At 42.9% G+C, this 21,171-nt stretch overlaps 2 protein-coding genes across 3 annotated transcripts in view; both read right to left on the bottom strand.

Moving 5' to 3' along the window:
- Positions 1-10,928, bottom strand: part of rab27b (RAB27B, member RAS oncogene family) — a 46,180-nt gene extending 35,252 nt beyond the window's left edge. Inside the window, exons 1-2 of one of the 2 annotated variants that reach the window (XM_080756335.1) lie at positions 10,690-10,928; positions 10,359-10,557 (exon numbers count right to left, since the gene is read on the bottom strand). The gene's annotated coding sequence lies outside the window, so the exon portion shown is untranslated. Of the gene's footprint in view, positions 1-10,358; positions 10,561-10,689 lie in introns of both variants that reach the window. The other variant, XM_080756334.1, reaches the window with a different exon arrangement.
- Positions 10,929-15,547: 4,619 nt separating this feature from the next.
- Positions 15,548-20,666, bottom strand: LOC308310489 (uncharacterized protein). The gene is made up of 9 exons (XM_080756849.1): positions 20,116-20,666; positions 19,899-19,966; positions 19,421-19,484; positions 18,897-18,947; positions 18,518-18,732; positions 17,843-18,107; positions 17,560-17,656; positions 17,015-17,095; positions 15,548-15,840 (listed from the first exon to the last, which is right to left on the bottom strand). The coding sequence occupies exons 6-9, from the start codon at positions 18,063-18,065 to the stop codon at positions 15,774-15,776; spliced, it is 468 nt and encodes a 155-aa protein (XP_080612975.1). The 5' UTR covers positions 18,066-18,107; positions 18,518-18,732; positions 18,897-18,947; positions 19,421-19,484; positions 19,899-19,966; positions 20,116-20,666; the 3' UTR covers positions 15,548-15,773.
- Positions 20,667-21,171: the final 505 nt, after the last annotated feature.

Genomic DNA, 21,171 nt, shown 5'->3' with positions numbered 1-21,171 from the left:
TCTCCTCAGCTTGATGTTGGAGGAAGTAGTATACTTAGCGACGGTTGCTAAGCACATATTTGGTGGATAACTGTGTTAATTAAACATTTCGAATGCCGGATTGGTCTGTTTTTTTCCTTAAATGGACAAATCAGGGGCCAATCAGAAATAATTAACTTTGTCTGTAAGTGCATACCGCTTCTAACCTGGCGTCCCAAATTTTTGGGGCATGACATTATAGAAATGTGAAATGTCCCACATTTTTCAAAAAAAGAAGAAAAACACAAAAAGGCAGATCTACAAGGTGACTTGCTTCTGAGCAAAATATGTGCTCAGCCAGTTTCACTGCACGACACCATCGACGAGATACAAAACGCTCGCGGTTAAAATAATAAAGCAATTGTTGCGCCTCCAACCCCTCCGCGTAGGATTTGCGGGACATTTGCGAGGGTCCGCGGGCATACGTCCCAGAGTTGACCCCATATACTCAGTCAGGGACTCCCAGAACGTCTGGAAAAGGCCACGCAGATGTCTGGGTTAAAAGAGAAATAGAGAGTAGAAACAGATGGATGAAACACTAAAAACAGATACTGAGACAGAGAGAGAGAGAGAGAGAGGGAGAGAGAGAGAGAGAGAGAGAGAGAGAGAGAGATGGAAGATTAACAGAGAGAGAGGGGTGGGGAAGGGAAAGGAGCAAAGAGAGAGAGAGGAAATTGACAACCACACAGTTTAAAAATGCATGAAGCTACTGTCTCCAGCAGAGATAATGCATGAAGCTACTGTCTCCAGAGATAGCCTACAGGAGAGCAAGCAGCCCTGAACCCAGGGCTGTATGATGAAAGCTGCAGACGCTCGACGTCAACAAACGCTCAGAAAATGTATATCGAAATGATTTTGAAACTATAGCCAATCTACAAGCGAACAACACGTCTTAAGTACTTATCCTTTAACACCAACACAGGGATAATGAATGGAGAGCAGGTTGCATTGATAAATGAATCCGGACAGGGTGATGATCAATAATAACTCCCCATTTATTATCCTGCAATTAATACCAAAATTGACCAAAAAAGTTACAAAACGAAGGATTTCATTGCGTAAGGTACTGAAATTGTGCCAGGTGCGTCCAGTGGAAAGAGGAATCGCTGATGAAATAGAATCAATATATATCAAAAAAATTATTGAGAGCATTGTTTAGCTGTAAATTACATGGTGCGTTTGTTTGTTTACATATAGCTGTCATGTTTGTTTACATAGCTGTCATGTTTGTTTACATATCTGTCATGTTTGTTTACATACAGCTGTCATGTTGTTTGCTTGTTTACATAGCTGTCATGTTGTTTGTTTGTTTACATAGCTGTCATGTTGTTTGTTTGTTTACATAGCTGTCACGTTTGTTTACATAGCTGTCATGTTGTTTTCATAGCTGTCATGTTGTTTATATAGCTGTCATGTTTGTTTACATAGCTGTCATGTTGTTTACATAGCTGTCATGTTGTTTGTTTGTTTACTTTACATAGCTGTCATGTTGTCATGTTTGTTTACATAGCTGTCATGTTTGTTTACATGGCTGTCATGTTGGACACCTAAATCAAGCAATGCAGGTTTATATGAGCCAGGTTCTCTGAGAGTCTTCGATTAGACAGCGGCCCGTTACTGAGTTCAGCGGACATCCATTCAGAAATAACAGTATAACAATTCAGTGAGTGACCAATCAGAATCAAGCATTCAACAAAGCTGTGCAATAATGGGATTGAGCCACTCCTGAACTCTCCTCCCGTTTGTATGCGAGACCTATTCTGGGAACTAGGAATATACGTGAACCCTGCATGGCATCCCTGTTCTTTGGACATAATGGATGTTTTTAATAGCCCATCTAGATAGCACATCTTCTTTTATTTTTGTCAGAGTGTATAAGTCAAGATGCCATAGACTTTTCCAGGGTATGGCATCAGAGCAACGATAAAGGAACATGTTTGTAACGTGTTGGGTGTGCGTGTGCGCGCGCGTGTGCCGCAGTGCCCACCTGCTGTGCGTTCACACAGACACAAACACATAACACACTGCACCCCAGCGGCTATGTTCATTAAGCATCCTCTGTCCTGAATTATTCATCCCCCCAGCAAACAGGGCTACAGATTGTGTATTTCACACAACTATAAATGGTGCATGTACCGTATTATCTCTAGCGTACATTCACACAGCGCAGGGCGGAGGAAACCGTGCGAGGCACCAGCCTGCCCATCAGGAGCAGTTAACGGTTCATGTCCTGCTCAATGATATTCTGAGAGGGGTCGCGTACAGAACGTTTTTCAGTACATTGTTTTCTTTAAAGATATATTTTTGGGGGCTTTTTGCCTTTATTGATAGATGTACAGTAAGTTGACAGGAAATGGGGGGAGAGACATGCAGCAAAGGTCGTCAGGATCGGGACTCGAACCTGCGACACGCTGTCAGGCTTGATTACCCTAGGCCGGCCCGGAGCAGAACATGTACATTTAAACATTAAATAACATTTGGTTGTCTTTAGTTCCTCTTTGGGTTCGCTAAAATGTGACTAAAACTAAATTAAATCTATTCAAGAGACTGACTAAAACTAGAATCTAAAATGTAATTTTGCTGTCAAAATCAACACGGGTTGGGGCGCCCGCTGGCCTAGTGGTCCAGGCGCATGCCACACATATAGGCTCTGGCCTGACATCACGCCGTCGCGTGTTCGAGTCCCGTTCATCACCACCTTTGCTGCGTGTCTCTCCCCTATAAACTCTCTCTCCCCTTTTCCTGTCCGTCTTCACTTCAACTATCAATAAAGAGCACAACAAAAAAGAACAAAAAAATCAACACCGGTTGAGAGAACCACTGTTCTATACTGTATACCAACTGTCTTCCTCTGCTACTCTCTCTTCCTCCACCCTCTCTGTCACCAAGCAACGAGGCTTCTCCCTCTCAGCACTACCCCTCCTCCCTGGCTCGCCGTGCTGGGAAAACCACTCGCATTTTGTACTTAAGTAAAAGTATCAATACTGCAATACACTGGTTACCAGGAAAAGACTTGTAACCAAAGTTTATTTGACTAAAAGTACAAAAGTATTGGCAGCTAAATATACTTTATAAAAAATAATTCATCATGCAGAATGTGCCATTTCACAAGTATAAATGTGCGTCACATGGCGAATCGGCGATGCATTGTGAGCTTGTAGATCGGCTATTTTCAAATGGTATGTATGTACGGCTGAAGTGGGTATATGTTTTGTAATAATAATCAAAATCTAATTAGGTTTTCAAATAATTGTACTGGAGTAAAAGTATTTGCCTCTGCGATGCAGTGGAGTAGAAGTGAAAGTACAGAAAATGTATAGCGTATAGCGTAAACAATACCTCAAAAAGTACAGCACTTGAGTAAATGTACTCATATTTACTTTACTTTACACCAGTGGTTCCCAAACCATTTCATGTCAAGAACCAACAAATTGACACCAATTAGCCTGCAGACCCCCATTTGAAAATAATATGCCATAAGAGAACATTTTTACGGCTCTAGCAGTGATTCTCAACCAGTTTCATTCAAGGACCCCCAGATTGACATGCATTAGTCTACGGACCCCCATTTATTGTCATTTCTATCTCTGGGACCCCCAATTTATATTGTAAAATCAATGTTAATGGACCCGTTGGGGTCCATTTGCTGTCTCCATCTCTCTCTACTACGCTGACTGAACTACACCACGGTCTCCATCTCTCTCTACTACGCTGACTGAACTACACCACGGTCTCCATCTCTCTCTACTACGCTGACTGAACTACACCACGGGCGGAGCAATGATACTTTCCCCCTCGATGGCATGTCATGCAGACGCGCTGCTGTAGCGTAAATTAGCCTTTAGCCTGAATGTGTCACAGCCGCTTTGTCAGTGACCCCCGCGGGAGAGAGAGAGAGAGAGAGAGAGAGAGAGAGAGAGAGAGAGAGAGAGAGAGAGAGAGAAGAACGGTAGCCTATATAGTTGTTCTCTGATGAGAGCTGAATTATTTAAAGTCCACAAAGATCAGTCGCCAGTTGTGGCTTCCATGCTTTCCAAGTTGTTCAGTGTGCAGAAGACAGCTATACCAAACACGTCTGGGTCAGAATGAAAGGTGTATTTCAAATTCTACCTCCACGGGGATCAATAAAGGTCTTATCTATTATGCATGTGCAGGGGCTTAATTATGACTACAATGTATGACCACAATCAGTCCTCTGCTTTAATGGACTGAGCAATGCGTGTTACACAGAAAGGAAGAAATGGCTCCACGTGTATAGGCTATTCTGTCCAGAGGTGCACTGGGACAGGAAAAGCTGTCCTATGATTCCTATCTATGTGAAATGATTTAAAACAAAATAACATGAAAATCCCAATTATGTTCGACCAGGTAATAAACAGTGGGGTCTCTCTCTCTCTCTCTCTGACTTGGGAGCAACTAAAAATAAATGTATATAATTAAAACATAATTCAAAGCAGTAAGTAGATACTTCAATCAGTCTCTGCTGTCTTAAGATATGTGTCTCTGTGTCTAATCTACAGTATACTGAGTCCTCACATTAAAAGAAAGAAAAACCGTAAAGTAATAAAAAGGTTTCGCCACAATCCGTGAATTGATTAGTCAGTAGACGATGCTTTTATAGGCGCTGATCCCTTTGTCTGGAACTTAATCTGCTCCAGAGCAGAGCAGGGAAGCATAAACACACCATGTCCCGCACCGGGAAGCTGCCGAGTGAATGCGGTGAAAGTGATTAGTTTCATTAAATCACAAGTTCTCTCAAGTCTGTCTCTTCCACGATAAGAGGCGATGGAAAGCCCAGTGTGACCACCATTAGCTGCTGCTACACACCCCAGCCAATGGAATGTCCAGTGTGACCACCACCAATCAGCTGCTGCTACACACCCCAGCCAATGGAAAGCCCAGTGTGACCACCACCAATCAGTTGCTGCTACATACCCCAGCCAATGGAATGTCCAGAGTGACCACCACCTGTCAGCTGCTGCTACACACCCCAGCCAATGGAATGTCCAGTGTGACCACCACCAATGTCAGCTGCTGCTACACATCCCAGCCAATGGAAAGGAATTACATCCAAATGTCCCCATGTTGGGTGCAAACCTTCCAACACACCTACTTCTCAGGAAATGGAAAGAACAACCTGAGTTCCAATTGATCCTATGTGGTATTATTTAGTAAAATAAGAGCACTGTTTGCCTATAAATTATAATGAGCTGTTTTCACTGTTGCTATAGTTCCTAGTCCTACACAAAAAATAAAATAACAAGTGTGAACCCAGTCATATTCATAGTACTTATTTGGCCAAAAAATGGCTTTTTTTGTCGTTTTCGGGCAAGTGGGGAAGAACAGAACATGACCTGAAGAACAGAACATGACCTGTACTTGAAGAACAGAACATGACCTGAAGAACAGAACATGACCTGTACTTGAAGAACAGAACATGACCTGTACTTGAACAGAAGAACAGAACATGACCTGAAGAACAGAACATGACCTGAAGAACAGAACATGACCTGTACTTGAAGAACAGAACATGACCTGTACTTGCCCGACAGGCCATTGCCTCGGCTTAGTGTCAACTCCTGCCCTATCATAGCCAAGTGCATGTGCACCAATGATGGCCATGGCGCGCCACACACACACACACACACACACACACACAAAGGGGAAACAAAACAAAATCACACCCGTGTGAAGTGAGGGGCGTTCTTATCATCATACATCACATTCCATGCTCAGCCAATCAAATCATCACAGATGTCATTCCAGCCAATCACTTTTGGCGTCTTCACTTTTCTCATCTGTCCTCACTTTTGGCTTCAATGTTTGTGTTTACACAGACACCAAAAGCAGAGCATAGGAGGGGCTGGCGCCTCTCAAAATTGTTTATGTATTGTACTGTATACAGTAGGGAAGAGTGTTGCCTCTCTACTTTGTATCATGTTGGAAATATTACCCATGCATTAATCATCATAGAACGGCTGATCCCAGCTGCTTACAATCAATAATACACTACAGGTGGTCAGAGAAAGACAGCTAGGAGAGAGAGTGGGAGACAGAGACAGACAGACAGACAGACAGACTGCGAGAGAATTATTTTCGTGACATTTTGAGGAAGGCCCGGGGGGGGGGGGGGGGGGCAGGGGGTTGAGGAGAGCCAAGCAGAGCATGAGGAAATCATTCAATGGATGTGTTTAAAACCTGAGGCCCATTCTACAAATGTCTCCTACATCCTAACAGTTTTCTGAAAAAATTTATGGTTCTCGAACTCAACATTATATGTATTTGGCTGTCGACCCCCATCCCAAAGATTTTAGTTAAACATGTTTGCTTTTGCTTTTTTCATACACGGTATTCAAACTGAGAGTTGCACAATTAATATTCATGATTAAAAAAAGAAAATGCAGATCTACAAGCTCACAAGGAGTCGCATCGTGCTTGCAAACTGGCTATTTCCGCCGAGTGACACTGTCGTATTTAATAGGCGCAAGGATAAATGATGCATTATGCTGTGGGAGTAGGAGAGCTGTGTGTACAAAGAGGAGGATCTGTGCAAGAAGCTACAACACTATTAAATATAGATTTTCTTTCTTTCAAGGAGATGAAGTATGTATAGACCCCTGGGGGACTATAAGAAGTATAGGGCTTAATCCACCTGGGGAAACACCCGTGTCATTTCGGATTCTTAGCGTTGGCTATTCAAAAATAGCAGATATGTACAAGCTCACAGCGCGTCACAATGTTGAAAAGTGTGAGAACTATACCGATTTAGAAGACATGTGATGTGTACAGTCGGCCTCGGGCCTTGTGGTGGTTAAGTGGTTATGGAACAAAGCAGCACTACTGTAGAAAAGTGCACTCACTGGAGCGCAAGCCTCCGCCAAGAGGCGCAGCCGCCATCCTCCTGTCTGTTCTGGGGTCATGTGATGACAACGTTTTGGACTTGTGAAAAGGCACGGGGCGATGGGGGAAGGGCCACGATGAAAGATGCCGATTGATAATGCCTTGTGTAAACTACGTTTGTGCGGGACCAAGACTACTGGACTGGCCGTTCAACTAACAGCGGCCTCTATGTCTGCCAGTGGTGTAAAGCAGCCTACTAAACAAGTACAATTTTGAGGATTATTTTACTGTACTGTAAATTTCTTATACTCTCACTTCTACTCTACTTCTACTACACATCTCAGAGCCACTACAGTGAGGAACTGAAATTGGATTAGGATGGAATAGGAATAGGATTTGAAAACTTGAGTTATGTACTAGTTACTTTGTATAGACTTTGGTTATTATTACAAAACATACATCAACTTCAGCCCTATATACATTTCGGCCATTTGTCCGAGCAGTTGTTGCTGGCCGTCTGGCCGGCCGGCTCAGCCCAACATCCACTGATCCAATCACACACTCATTCCATTCTGAGACTGCTCTATTTAATCTGGAAGTTTGCACTGTTCAATCCTGCTTGGTTTTGCTGCTGCTCTGACCACTGCTGTCTTTCTCAAACACTGCTGCTCACCTGCCACCACCCCAGCTACCACCTGTTGTTTTAGATCTGCTGTTTATCAAAGTACCTAAGAAGATCCAACTAATCTCCAAACCATATTAAATAAATTGCAAATTTTATATTCAATACAAATATATCTATCTATATATATATATATATTTAAGCTAACATATTTAACTAAATTCTTTGCTTCTGGGGGTCACTGGGAAAAATATACTTTGAGATGGGTGTATGTGGCCAAATGCATATAATTCTGGGGGTCTTTGAGAACCATGCACTGACATACAGAAGAAACACAAGTTTTTTCAGACAACTAACCCTAACCTCTAACCATAACCCCCAAATTCATATATATGTATTACGGACCCCCATCTGAAAATATATTGTGCCAGTGAAGTGACCCCCATACAAGATTTGTGTTGGAGATGAAAGATGGGAGTCCCTCAGGTAGGCTACTATGATTATTATACTACGAGGAAGACAGGTTTTTTTAAGTGTACAGAAAGTGTTAAAATTATGTTTTTTTTTGTGGCCACAGCCACCAGTTCATTACATACCTGGTTTTCACCTTGGCACCACCCACCTGAACTTAAGCTTTGCCCACAGCTGTCACACCCATGTGAACTGAGCGGTGCAACTATACTTTTATTGTGATATAGTTATACCGTACAGTTTTACTGTTAGTTATACTTGTATTGTTATAGTGACCAGTTATAGTTATATAGTGGCCAGTGTGAATGGGCCTGTAGGCTGCTCAACAGTGCCACTTGAGGTCACTTAACGGTACTGTTCATACCCAAAACAGACATACAGTACATGCACAGTACACACACACATCACATAGACACAGGGACACACAAAGCCAGTCATTGGAACAGAGTGCACCACTCAAAAACAAGCCCTCCCTCCCAAAAAAAACCCTCCAAAATGTCGCCCAAAGTCGCTTATGATAAGCGGACTTGGCCCCACTGGGCCCTGCATGGACGAACCTTGCTGGACCATTCGGTTACATTTCAGAGTTAAATGTAAAGAGTTAACCCATTCTGACCTGAGATCAGATTCTAAAAATGACTTCTACATCTGAAAAAGCTATGTTTCTATGTCAGTCGTTCTTCGGTTTTTCAAAAATAGCAGACCTACAAACTCGTGGCGCGTGTAGATCTGCTATTTTTCAATAGCTAAAGCATAACATAATGCCATTGCTAACACCAAAAGGGGTTCCCGCCCCTGCTGTGATTTTTTGATATTGTGATGTCACTATATTACAGTTTTTTTCTTCCATTGGCACGTTTGACTGTCGAGGTTTCAGCCTCCAGGAAGAAACCCTAAATACAAATGGAAGACAATTCATTGCACACAACAACCACACCGAGGGGTCTAATGAAGTACTGTCACCTCATAAACACATGGAAAACTGGACAAAATACAAAAACCACGGCACTCCCACACTTTAAAGCTGAGGATGTTACTTTGCAGGGAGCTATAAATCGACCAAGCACAAGCTGAGAGAGAGAGACCCGCAGCAGTATATTAGCAAAAACACAAATGGCGGGTGCTTCCACTAATTACAGCCTACTAATTACCTGTACACCCTGAACCGTTATTTACACACTGATTTACAGCCAATAACAACAGCGAGGATGAAATGTCACACTGATGCAGTTGCGTGCACCTGGTGTGCAGTGGCGTGCACAGACATTTTGAGGGGCGGGTGCTTGAAAGTGAAAAAGGGCACCTTGTGCGGCGCGTGGAACCGCCATGGCTGCCTTGTGTGAGATTTATAGATTTTGGGGCATGAATAATATATTAGATGCTTTTAATCCAGAATTGATCGATTTCACCATGTGCCACATTCTGTACAGTGTACACTGTACAAAAAACTAACTTTCAGGGGCACTTTGCTGTCCAAAGTCTTTGCTGGCAAAAGTCAATCTGTGCACGTTGGTGTGTGTGTGTGTGTGTGTGTGTGTGTGTGTGTGTGTGTGTGTGTGTGTGTGTGTTTGAATGCATGCTGCATCACATATTGTGTGTATACGATATGGAATGGAGTTGCGTGTTTTAATGTACAGGTACATATGTACGTACATTAACACAGAGGAAGAGGAAGATGCTGTTAATATCACAGATCTAGAAAATGTTTTTTGGGGTTTTCACTAAAGTTGATTTCATACAGAACAGAACAGAGCAGAACAGAACAGAACAGAACAGAACAGTTCAGTTTAATAGTTCAATATAGTCATTATATTAATAATGTCTATATTGTGTATAGAACTATACACCTCTGTATTCTACTGTGCTCCTGCTGCTATACAATTTGACTTGACCTTTAAATGTTTACATTTTGCATGTTTAAATTTTGCATAGGCTGAAGCACGCACACACGCACACACACACACACACACACACACACACTGCCTAACGACCGATAGTTTGACATGACTGTTGCATTTGCAGTTAACAGTGTGAGATAGATAGAGAGACAGAGAGATGGGGAGAGGGAGAGAGAGAGAGAGAGAGAGCTGCAGTTACTTTTACCCACTCAGTCTCAGAGAGAAAGCGGTATGACTCATACACAGCCTGTATTAGTGATGGACATTTAAAAAAAGAGAAAGAAAGAAAGAAAGATGCCGCAAAACTACACTCTTCCAGATCCAAGTCAAAACCGGCCTATAGAGACCCTTTAAAGAATCCCTGCTTCGACATGCAGTGTGTCGACATACAGTATATATATATGTACCCGTTGTACCGTATGTGTGTGTGTGTGTGTGTGTGTGTGTGTGTGTGTGTGTGTGTGTGTGTGTGTGTGTGGTCGGGTCGTGCGGTGGTATCATGTACTTACAGTAAAGAGATGCTGCTGCTTGCTGCTCTAAGCGGTGCTGCTGGCAGGTGTCTCGTGCTGCTGCTGCTGCTGCTGATGCTGGACTCCTCCGCCTGATCTTCCTCCTCCTCGGCGTTCAAGCATCTTCTTCCTCCTCCTCTCTCCTCTGCTCTCCTCGCCGCTCCTTACATGCCGGGGAGTGAAATAATAAAAGAACGTGCTTCTGTACACACACACACACACACACACACACACACACACACACACACAGTACAGTTACAGAGATAGCCCCACAGTTAGTTTACAGTAGCTTTGGTACGCTGGCTGGAGCGCGGTGACTGACCGCTGTTACTGTACCTTAACGGGCGCGGGCGCGTGAGCTTCAAATGGAATCCAGTATTTTAATGTCGCTTCCTGTAAAAGGAGGAGGGGGGAGGAGGAGGAGGCGGGGCTGTGTGTGTGCGTGTGCGTGTGCGTGTGCGTGTGTGTGTGTGTGTGTGTGTGTGTGTGTGTGTGCGGAGTAGACGTCACCGTCGTCGTGGGAAATCGCCCGTCTGCAAGCTGGTTTTCTTCGGCGCGCGACGCCGTCGTACGACGGGGTGTACCTTAGAGTATATACTCTAAGGGGTGTACAGTGAATTACACCGTCGTGTAATAATGTCAAACGGTATAAATTAGCCTTTGGTTTCTTTCTCTGCTGCCCATCCGTCAATAATAAAGGGTACGGGAGTTATAATACAGACTCATTCTCCTCGCGGTCCTAGTGTCCGCCCAGCTCTCGCTTATTTAACAAAATAAATAAATAACTTTCACAGCATGCAACAGGTTGGTGGTGAGAAATCCATCCAGAACGAAAACATGGCCTAATGAGGCAAAAACGATGCTGTTATTTAGAGACATAATGATAGCCTATAGGCCTACATCTGCATGCCTGCACTGCTGCATGCCCAGATAGCCAGATTAAAGTTTGATATAGAATAGAATTAATACAAATAGAATAGACACGGTACCCAGGGGTCGTTGAGGAGAGGTTAGTCCTGGGACACGGTACCCAGGGGCCGTTGAGGAGAGGTTAGTCCTGGGACACGGTACCCAGGGGCCGTTGAGGAGAGGTTAGTCCTGGGACACGGTACCCAGGGGTCGTTGAGGAGAGGTTCCTGGTTCCAGGGGGTCCCCAGCAAAATTAACTCAGTCGCTGCCACGATCGTCTTCTGATGTCTTTTTTCCAATGGCGGTTCTTCTACATGGACTTCTATTGGCGAATCGTGACAAAGGCCTGAACCGGAAGTTTACGGAATGCATTTGAGTCTATAGGCTATACAGTGACAAACGAGTTTGAACCATGTGACCGCTGGGCTGTTTTCTGCCCCCTCAATGTTGTAACTCTGTCTTACTCTATGGCTCTGTGTAGACCTACATATATGTTTGGTTACAACCCTATACATGCAGTTCTTAGCCAGCTTCCAGTTGAGCTTCGAGGTCACCGGCTATATCTTGGTTGTCATGGATACTTAGATCCTCTGCAGATGGCAAGTTAAAGGCCAGAGCTAACGCCCCACTCTGAACATCACGCATGTACGCATGCGCACGCACGCATGCACACACGCACGCACACACAAAAGCTGTGAAAGTACATATCCAGTTGCTGTATGTGTCATCATGTAGCTTATATGCATAATTATGCCGAAAATTCTCTCTCTCTCTCTCTCTCTCACAATACAGCATACAAGTATGCACATATGAGATGTAAATGGTAACTTGCATTTATATAGCGCCTTTATCCAAGGCACTTTACATATAGATTGTGCATTACATTCACCCATTCACACACACATTCATACACCGATGGCAGCGGAAACCATGCAAGGCACCAACCAGCACACCAAGAGCAATTAGGGGTTATTAAGTCAACTCGACTGTTGACTCTGCACTTTTTCTCTCTACACCAAGAGCTTGTAGATCAGCTATTTTTGGCAGCAGTGTACTACTACTACCGTCTACTCTACTCTACTATGTACGGTATATGAGACATGGCCCTTATATAAATATGATTGCGTTATTTGCATATGAGCAGTGACACTTTACTTTAGTGACACTTTAGTAGTAGTAGTACATTTTATTTATAAGGCGCCTTACAGGTCACTCAAGGTTGCCGTACAGGTTAAAAACAGTTAATACAAGAACACAGTTAAAAGCAAAACAAAACTAAGGCACAGCTTGTAGTAGTATAGTAGTAGTAGTAGTAGTAGTAATATTGCATCCTGTACGCCCACTTACTGTACCACTAGTTGGCAGCAGCTAATAATCACTGCAGGTACTTGACCTGTCATGTCACGTTTGACCTGTGTTGTTTGTTTGTAATTGTTCCCACTTCGCAGTGAGTGCACACACTGCGAAGGCCGCCCCTGAATTGCACATAATGTAAGAGATAGTTGTTATTTTTCCACTCGCTCTCACATAACTGCGACGGTCACGGTGTCACACGCATAGCTCTATAATGGCAAAAGCTTTTTCAAATATAATATAGAGTGCATCAGAGATCAGGCAGCCAGTGTCCTTCTTATGAGCTGAGGAGATTTGACTGGGCACTCATTGTACTCATCTACCAGTAAGACAGACGCAAGACAGACAGGGCAAGCGCTGGCGCTTTGGCAAGGGGGGTCAGATCAACATGGAATGAATTCTACCATATATGGAGCATGTCTTGAGTGTACAGGGTTTGTTGAGGTCAGATCAAGATATTATCAGAACAGGTCAGCTCCATGGAGATCTAACGGCGGTAGCCGGGACATTCGCTTGAGGGTTTACCGTTTGATGAGGGCCAGGCCTTCATTTTCGGGCCTGTTTCGGACTCTAGTTTTCGTAGAGTTTGAATGGACAGTCAAAAGGGAGACGAAGAGGAATGATGGATGGGGAATGAACAACAACAACCTGTGGGCTCATTTTGTAGTTTGTTCAGGTTCAGGTTAAAAACTACAGAAGGGTACAACATCCATTTGTAATTCCAAGAGTAAATGAACAAAAGTAATTTCACACCAGGCATACCGTAGCATAGCCTATATCGAATTTTCCACTTTATTATATAATATTCCTCCTGAATATGAAGCCAAAGGCAAAACTTTAATTCAATCTCACAGAATGTGATATTATGAAGAGAAGCTACATCAGCTGCATTACTCACAAAAACCACAAGATGGCAATCTATGATCAATAGTATGACAAGTTACAACCCCAGTGGCTCATGTACTGTTGTACTGAGGAAGGCTTTGCTGTTGCATGAAGCCAGCGTGTCCGTGTCACCATGAGTTTAAGGTTTGTTTTGATATTTCTGTCCCAAGACGCAACTTGGCCTGTTGTAGCGCCACCATGAGGCTGATTTGAAAACTGTAGAGTGGCATTTCATCCATATAGTGGAAATATATTTCCGTGGCTAATATGCACGGCTTGGGATACACTGCCATGTCTTCCTTCTCAGAGGCTCCGTCTTATGAGCAAATTTAGAACTTCCGGTCTGAGAGCTAGCAGATTTAAGACATCCGGTTGCTTTCAGAATGAAATAAGGTTATTTAATTCGTTCATTAAATAATTTTTACATTACATTATTAGTATTATTATTACATTACAGTTATTGTAAAGACACACATGTTTCTGTGTAAAATAAGTAATTAAATAACATAAAAATGTTATCTAAATGGATAAATGCTATTCACTGGAGTCAACGACGTCGAGTCTGTGGGGGCTATGGGGCTGTAGCCCCCATGAAGAATTAAATAGCCCCTTTTAGCCCCCATGAAGATTTTCGTGGACATTTTATATTAACGTTACAGATTTTCTGGGAATTATTGACCCTCTGAGTAAAAGTACTCAAATGCAAATCAGGTTTCTTTTGTTTTCACCTAGCCAGGTATTATATGCCTGCAGTACAGTGCCCATAGGCGGCGGGTGTGTAAGGCTATAGGGAAGGCTTAGCCTTCCCAAAAATTATGCTGGGTATTTTTTTAAATATATATAATATATGTGCGCAGCATTATATAGAAGGCTATTGTGTGTGTAGTGTGTGTGTGTTGTTGCTGTGTGCGTGTGTGGTGATCGGGTAGGTAGGCTATACAGCAACTGGCCTAATCAGCATATAATTGGCTACTATTGGTATGTCTGTAAACCTCGTCCGCTTCCAGTCGCTTTGTAGCAAACAGTAGCGCGCGCTGGTTTGTTTTGGGAAACTAGCAAAACGCAAAATGTATTTTCCAAGGCAAAGATAAAGTAATTCAGAAGAAGAAGCTGTGACTCGGCTGTCAGAACTCAGCACCACCACCAGTGCCCGCACGGTTCACAGTTCACACCACTGCAGCAACACTGACACGTTCAGCGGAGTGACTGCTGTCTCTGTGCCGTCTGTGAAGAGCCATGAGCCGCGACTCCCGGGAGGGGCAGCAACACCGCCGGGTAATCTACACAGACTATAGTGAGACTACACACTGACTCGAGAAAAGACCCATATCGTCCAAAATAGGCTAATCAGTCGTTGTCTGTGTATAGGCTAATTCATTGGTAAAAGTACGCTAAATAACTCATTTTTAGACCATTTGGGAAATAAATAAATCCGCGGCGGCGCGATCTAAGGGTAATGGACACATAACGGACACCCGGGTATAAATGCAATAATTTATTAACAAGAAAATAATGAATATTTACAGATATATGGCATCATGCATAAATTACAATCAACATGAAACATATTACTTTTATTACAATTTTTTTTGACTATGGCGTCTTCTCTCGTGTATCATCAGATGTCCGGCTCCATGCTCGCCTCTCCTTGGAGGCCAGTTGGGGTCAAAACAAAGTATACCACATTGTGACAGCTGTAGTGAGTCTACAGTCTGCCTGCTGGCAATATAGCCTGGTTGTGATATGTAGATGTGATTGATATTTTTTGTTTGTTTTTTTAAGTCATTCTATAACACAAAGTAATTGAATTTATATATTACTATGTTATTACTAATTTTATGTATAACTGTATTACTAATTGTATTTATTTGATGTATTACTAATTTTACTTCATGCATTAAATATTTTATTTGTTTTATGTATTACTGTCATTACTAATTTTATTTCTTATGCATTTATTTATTTTATGTATTACTGTTATTACTAATTTTATGCATTACTATATTGATAATTAAATTTATTTTATGTATTATTGTCTATATTACTAATTATATTTATTTTATCCATTATTATGCTATTACTAATTTTATTTTATGTATTACTAATTTTAATTTACTTTTATTTTACTATTTTAATTTACTTTTATTTTACTATAATCTATTTTTTTATCGTTCGTTTTATCCATTTATTTATATTATTATCTAGTTATTTATATTGGTTTATTATTTAGAGCCCTGATTGATCACATCTACATATCACCACTACCAGTCAGGATCTGAGTGACTCAGAACCCTGGTGACCTCCAGATGGAGCCACACAGGAGACCAGCAACGTCCTAAAGAAAAGAAAGAAATGCTCATTACTACTTTGTTCATAAAACAATATTGATTGAAATATTTATTAACAGTTTGCAGAATTACAGTACATGTCAAGCACAAACTCAATACAAAGACTGTTAACTGTAAGTGGACGACCCAATTAAGCATTACACTTGTTTACAAGAGGGTCCACCATGTTCAATTTATCAAAACATAGAGACGTACAAATAAGACACTTCTATATAGTCAAAGAACAGAACAGGAATTCATCATAAAGGAGGTAAAAAGGGAAAATAAACTTATACAGCGAGGGGAAAAAGGGAGTCAAGGGATTCACATGTCTTAATGACTGTTGGTAGGGCGTTCCACATTTTGGTGGCATAGGAGTGAAAATAATTTAGTCCCTTGTTTGTGCCGAATCTGGGTTGTACATGGTTCGTTGCACTCCCTCTGGTGTTGTGGGTGTGGACTTCGTTAACATAAAGGAAGTATCTAGACAGGTACATGGGTATCTTGGTGGTGTATCGAATCTTGTGGACCAGACCCATTGCAAGATGCTGTACTCTGTCGTCGACCCTAAGCCATTCCAGCCTGTCAAAGTGGGCAGGAGTGAGGTAGGTTCGGGGGGTGAGGCCAAGTAGGAGCCTGACCAGTTTGTTTTGGGAGGTCTGGAGCCTAGTTTTAAGGGCCTTTGAGGTGCTGTGGTACCAGGAGGTGCATGCATAGTCAAAGAAACCTTGTACGAGGGCTCCTGTTAAGGTCTTCAAGGTGTTTTTGTTGACCAGTGAGGAGATCCTGCAAAGGATTCTTGTTCTTTGGTTGACTTTTTTGATTACGTTGGTGGCCATTTTATCACCGGAAAGATTAGCCTCCAGGATGGAACCTAGGTAGGCAATTTCATCTTTACGTGTGATAACATTGTCACCAACTCTAACCAAGAAGTAATTTGCCTTGCTGAGATTACTATTAGATCCAAAGAGAATGGATTCAGTTTTTCCCAGGTGTAAAGATAGTTTGTTATCAGCGAGCCAGGTGCAGATTCTACCGAGTTCAGAGCTGAGGGCCTTTTCAACCTGCAGTTTGTTCCTGTCCGAGACTAGCAGTGTCGAGTCATCTGCGAACAGGAACAAGTTGCAGTCACAAGCTGATGTCATGTCATGATCATAGTGTGTGTGCGTGTGTATTAGTTACCTTGCTGTGATGTAACTCCAAAGGTGATCAGAAATAGTTGCTCCATCGGCTAGAAACGTGCTCTTCACCGGCATGATGATCCTAAAAAAATTATGATTCCATGATGATTCCTGAAAAAAGTCTATAGTCAACCCTAACTGATTACAGAACATGATATAAAAAAACACAACTAGAAGGATTTAGGCCTGTCACAATTACCTAATCGCCAAGTATTTGAGATACTTTTTTAGAGTCATAATCGTCTCCATGTTGAAAATGTTCATATATTGTCAAACATTTTAAAGAAATAATGCAAGCAACCGATCTACAAGCTCTAAATGTGTCACTTTGTTTGTGTCTCTTTTTTTTAGTGTATAAAGTTATTGAATTATGCCATGTGCATCTTTTTGTTTACAAAGCCTACAAAAGCCAAAGTTTTATTTAGAATGTTAGTATGACGCAATTAAATTGTTACTTGTAATTTATTTGAGCGACAATTAAAATCGGCCATTATAAAACCTTAAATTCTGACAGGCCTAAACAGGTTCCAGTGGCGTCTACCGAACCTTCTAGCTCCGTCCGAGCCTCCCAGCGACACAGAAGTCCTCAGCGGAAACACCCGGGGAAAGCTTCGGATCTCAGGCATCGGCTGAGATCTCCATTCTAACAAAGAACGAAAGACACACAGCCCAAATTAGCTTTGCTGTGTGTGTGCGCGCGTGTCCTGTCACAACATACACATGCACTTACAGTAACGTTTAAGAATAGGGATCGACCAATTATCGGCAACGGACGATTATTGGCTTTTTACGAAGCCTAAAAAAGCCCTAACCCTAAAGCGGTTCGTACCGTTGAGTTCCTCACTGAGAAGGCCCAGGTCCGAAGTCCTCCAGCGTCTACCCAGATCTCCGTCCTCCGTCCTCCCATCCATCCAGGCCCAGGTCCGAAGTCCTCCAGCGTCTACCCAGATCTGTCCTCCGTCCTCCCATCCATCCAGGCCCAGGTCCGAAGTCCTCCAGCGTCTACCCAGATCTCCATCCTCCAATCCATGGACAGACCTGCAGATCTCCATCTCTAGAGGCTCCAGCCTCCAGCTGTGTCTATGATCTCCATCCTGAGAGAGAAAGAAACCATTAGCTCTACAAGCTCACAACACGTTGCAGTGTGAGCTTGTAGATCTGCTATTTTTGCTGAACAGAATAGGGATGCTGGGGTTGAAGTGGTTAACAAAAGTGTCAAAGACTTTGATTAGCTTGGAAAGCTGACAGACATTCAACCAGAGTGCCACTAGGAGGCATCAACACAGTCCTCAACATCTTTTGTAATTTGTATTCAAGTTGTTACAAAGACCAAGAGGCACGCTCATGATATGAGATATTGACTCTCAAACTATTGTGCAGATTTAGATTTATCCTAAAATATTTAAAACATTTGGATTACTGTAAATGATGCCATTCTTCGTACCATAACAGTACAAAAGCAGTTATCCATCCTCAGAAACAAGCAAGAACTATTCCTACTCACAGCTCATCAGAGTCCTCTGAGGAAGCCCCCGGGGGGGGGAGCTTTGGAACGGATCTCTGTCCAGGGAACATCAGATCGTCTATCGATATCTCCATTCTAACAAAGAAAAAAAAAACACACCAAATTAGCCTTTCTGTGTGTGTGTATGTGTGTGTGTGTGTGTGCACTCCCTGTCCAGCAGCCGCGTTCCAGCGACGTCTACCGCGATCTTCATCCTAACAAAGAAAGATTGATTAGAGTGACCAAGAGCCAGATATATATTCTATCCTGTCACAACATATATACATAAAACTTTTATTTAAACAGAAGCTAAACATATCACTTACAGTAATAAACGTTTCAGTTAGGGTTCTTTTTGACAGGCCTAACAGGGTCTTACTTTGAGTCGTCTTCAGAGGAATGCAGATTCCTGGAGAGACCTGCAGTATATCTGGAAGAAAGACATGGCCGTTATCGTCTATGAATGGCTTCATAGAAAAGAGCTTCGCACATCACTCCCTTGTTGTTGCTGCCAATAGTCTGGATAGTCTATACTTCTTATTCTTGATGACAATTGTTTATGAATTTGATGCATTACTATGTGTTGTTGCTTACTGTAAGTCACTCTGGATGTGAGAACTGCCTAAATTGTTGAAATTCCTAGACGTGATCAATTGTGGCTTTTTATGCCTTTACTGATAGTGAACAGTATATAGACAGGAAAGGGGGAAGAGATGGGGAGTGACACGCGGCAAAGGCCGTCGGGAGTCGAACCCGCAGCACACCATCTGGCTGGCTTGGCAGCATAGGTGCCCAGACAGTTGAGCTAACCATCCGGGCCACACTTAAATATTTAATTGAGCGACAATAATCGTCCAGTAAAAAGAAACCTCATAATCGTGAAAGGCCTAGAGCGGTTCTTACTGTGCGGTTCCTCACCGGGCAGGCCCAGGTCCGAAGTCATCCGGCATCTACACAGATCTCCGTCCTAACAAAGAAAGAAATAAGGACTAAATTAGCTTTTGTTTTGTTGAGCTGCATATTCAGAACCACTTAAACCCTCTATAGATTTGATAAAACAGACCTTTAAAGAGAGCATTTGGTATATGCTCCGATTTCACTCTACACAAATTGATTTGCCAAACATAGCAGATCTACAAGCTCACAACACGTTGCAATGCGGTGTGAGCTTGTAGATCTGCTAATTTGGCTGAACGCTCCCCGCAGAATAGAGATGCTGGGGTTGAAGTGGTTAAAAAAAAGTGTCATTAAGACTTTGATTAGCTTGGAGAGCTGACAGACATTCAACCAGTGCCACTAGGAGGAATCATACTGCCATGCTATACTTCGTACCATAACAGTACAACAGATATCCATCCCAACAAGAAATATTCCTACTCACAGCTCATCAGAAGTCCTCAGAGGAACGGATCTCTGTCCTTCCACGACGTCTACCACGACCCATCCACCCTAAGAAAGAAAGATTAATTTAAGTGACCAAGAGCCAGATATACATACATTGTGTCCTTTCACATCATACACAAAATGTATAGAGAACATTTAAAACAGAAGCCGACCATACCACTCGCAGTAATAGAAAAGTCTAAGTGGTTTCTTACTTTGAGCCGCCTTCAGAGCCCCCCATGCAGATTCATCCATGGACAGCGAGAACTGCAGATGTCCACCTGTAGGGGCTCCGGTTGAGCCTCGCAGCATCTGGAATGAAGACATGGTGGTTATATTCTATGAATAGCTTTGCACATCACTCACTTGTTGCTGCTGCCAATAGGAATTTGTGATGTCTGTGTGGCGACAATTGCTGTGTGTCTGTTTTTTTTATAATACATACAATTTATATAGCACTTTTCAAGGTACCCAAAGTTGCTTCACAAAACAGTAAAAACAAATTTATTTGAAAATAAACTAGATTAAAAAGGTTCAAAACTAGAATTTTTTGGCATGTTTGTGAAGCTTTTCGGTTCCACACCAGTAACTGCTGTTCAACACTAACAGCTACATCCATGACCTCCCTGCAACAACATCAATGAAGTCTGGCTATGCAGACGACCCGAGTACTGTGTCCCAGTCTGGAGCCGTAGCTCTCATGTCAAGAAGCTGGATGCTGCCCTCAACACCGGATGGGCCACCCCAAACAAACTGCCTGCCTGTTCTCGCTGGAATCATTCCAACAGAGGTCAGACGAGAAGCAGCCACGCTGGCCCTCACTGAGAAGGCACAGCTGAGTGAATCCCAACCATCTCCTCCACAAGGTCGTCAGAGACACCACAGCACACGTGCCTCAAGTCACGGTGCCCTTTGCCACAACCCACACACACCAAGTCACGGCGACCTTTGCCACAGCACACGTGCCTCAAGTCACTATGCCCCTTTGCCACACAGGCCCAGGAACTGCTCCACACAACACCAGCTGACACCTCCAAGGCATCCTGGGTGAAGGCAAGACAGAGGGACCAGTGGAATACATCGAGGACCCCAAATATGTTCTTTGCCAGCACCTCCCCTGCAAGGAGTGGACAACCCTCAAAGCAGAAGTGGGACATCTCGGACAGTGCCCACTGTGAATGCGAGGATCCACTACAGACTGTGGAACACGTAATGACCATTTGCCCCAAATACCGGCCACCGAATGGTGATCGTGGCTTAGGTGACCTAGA

This window comes from Protomyctophum bolini, assembly GCF_963924005.1.
Source record: "Protomyctophum bolini genome assembly, chromosome: 22".
In the NCBI taxonomy this organism is placed as follows: Eukaryota; Metazoa; Chordata; class Actinopteri; order Myctophiformes; family Myctophidae; genus Protomyctophum; species Protomyctophum bolini.
This window is presented reverse-complemented; position numbering and strand designations above follow the sequence as displayed.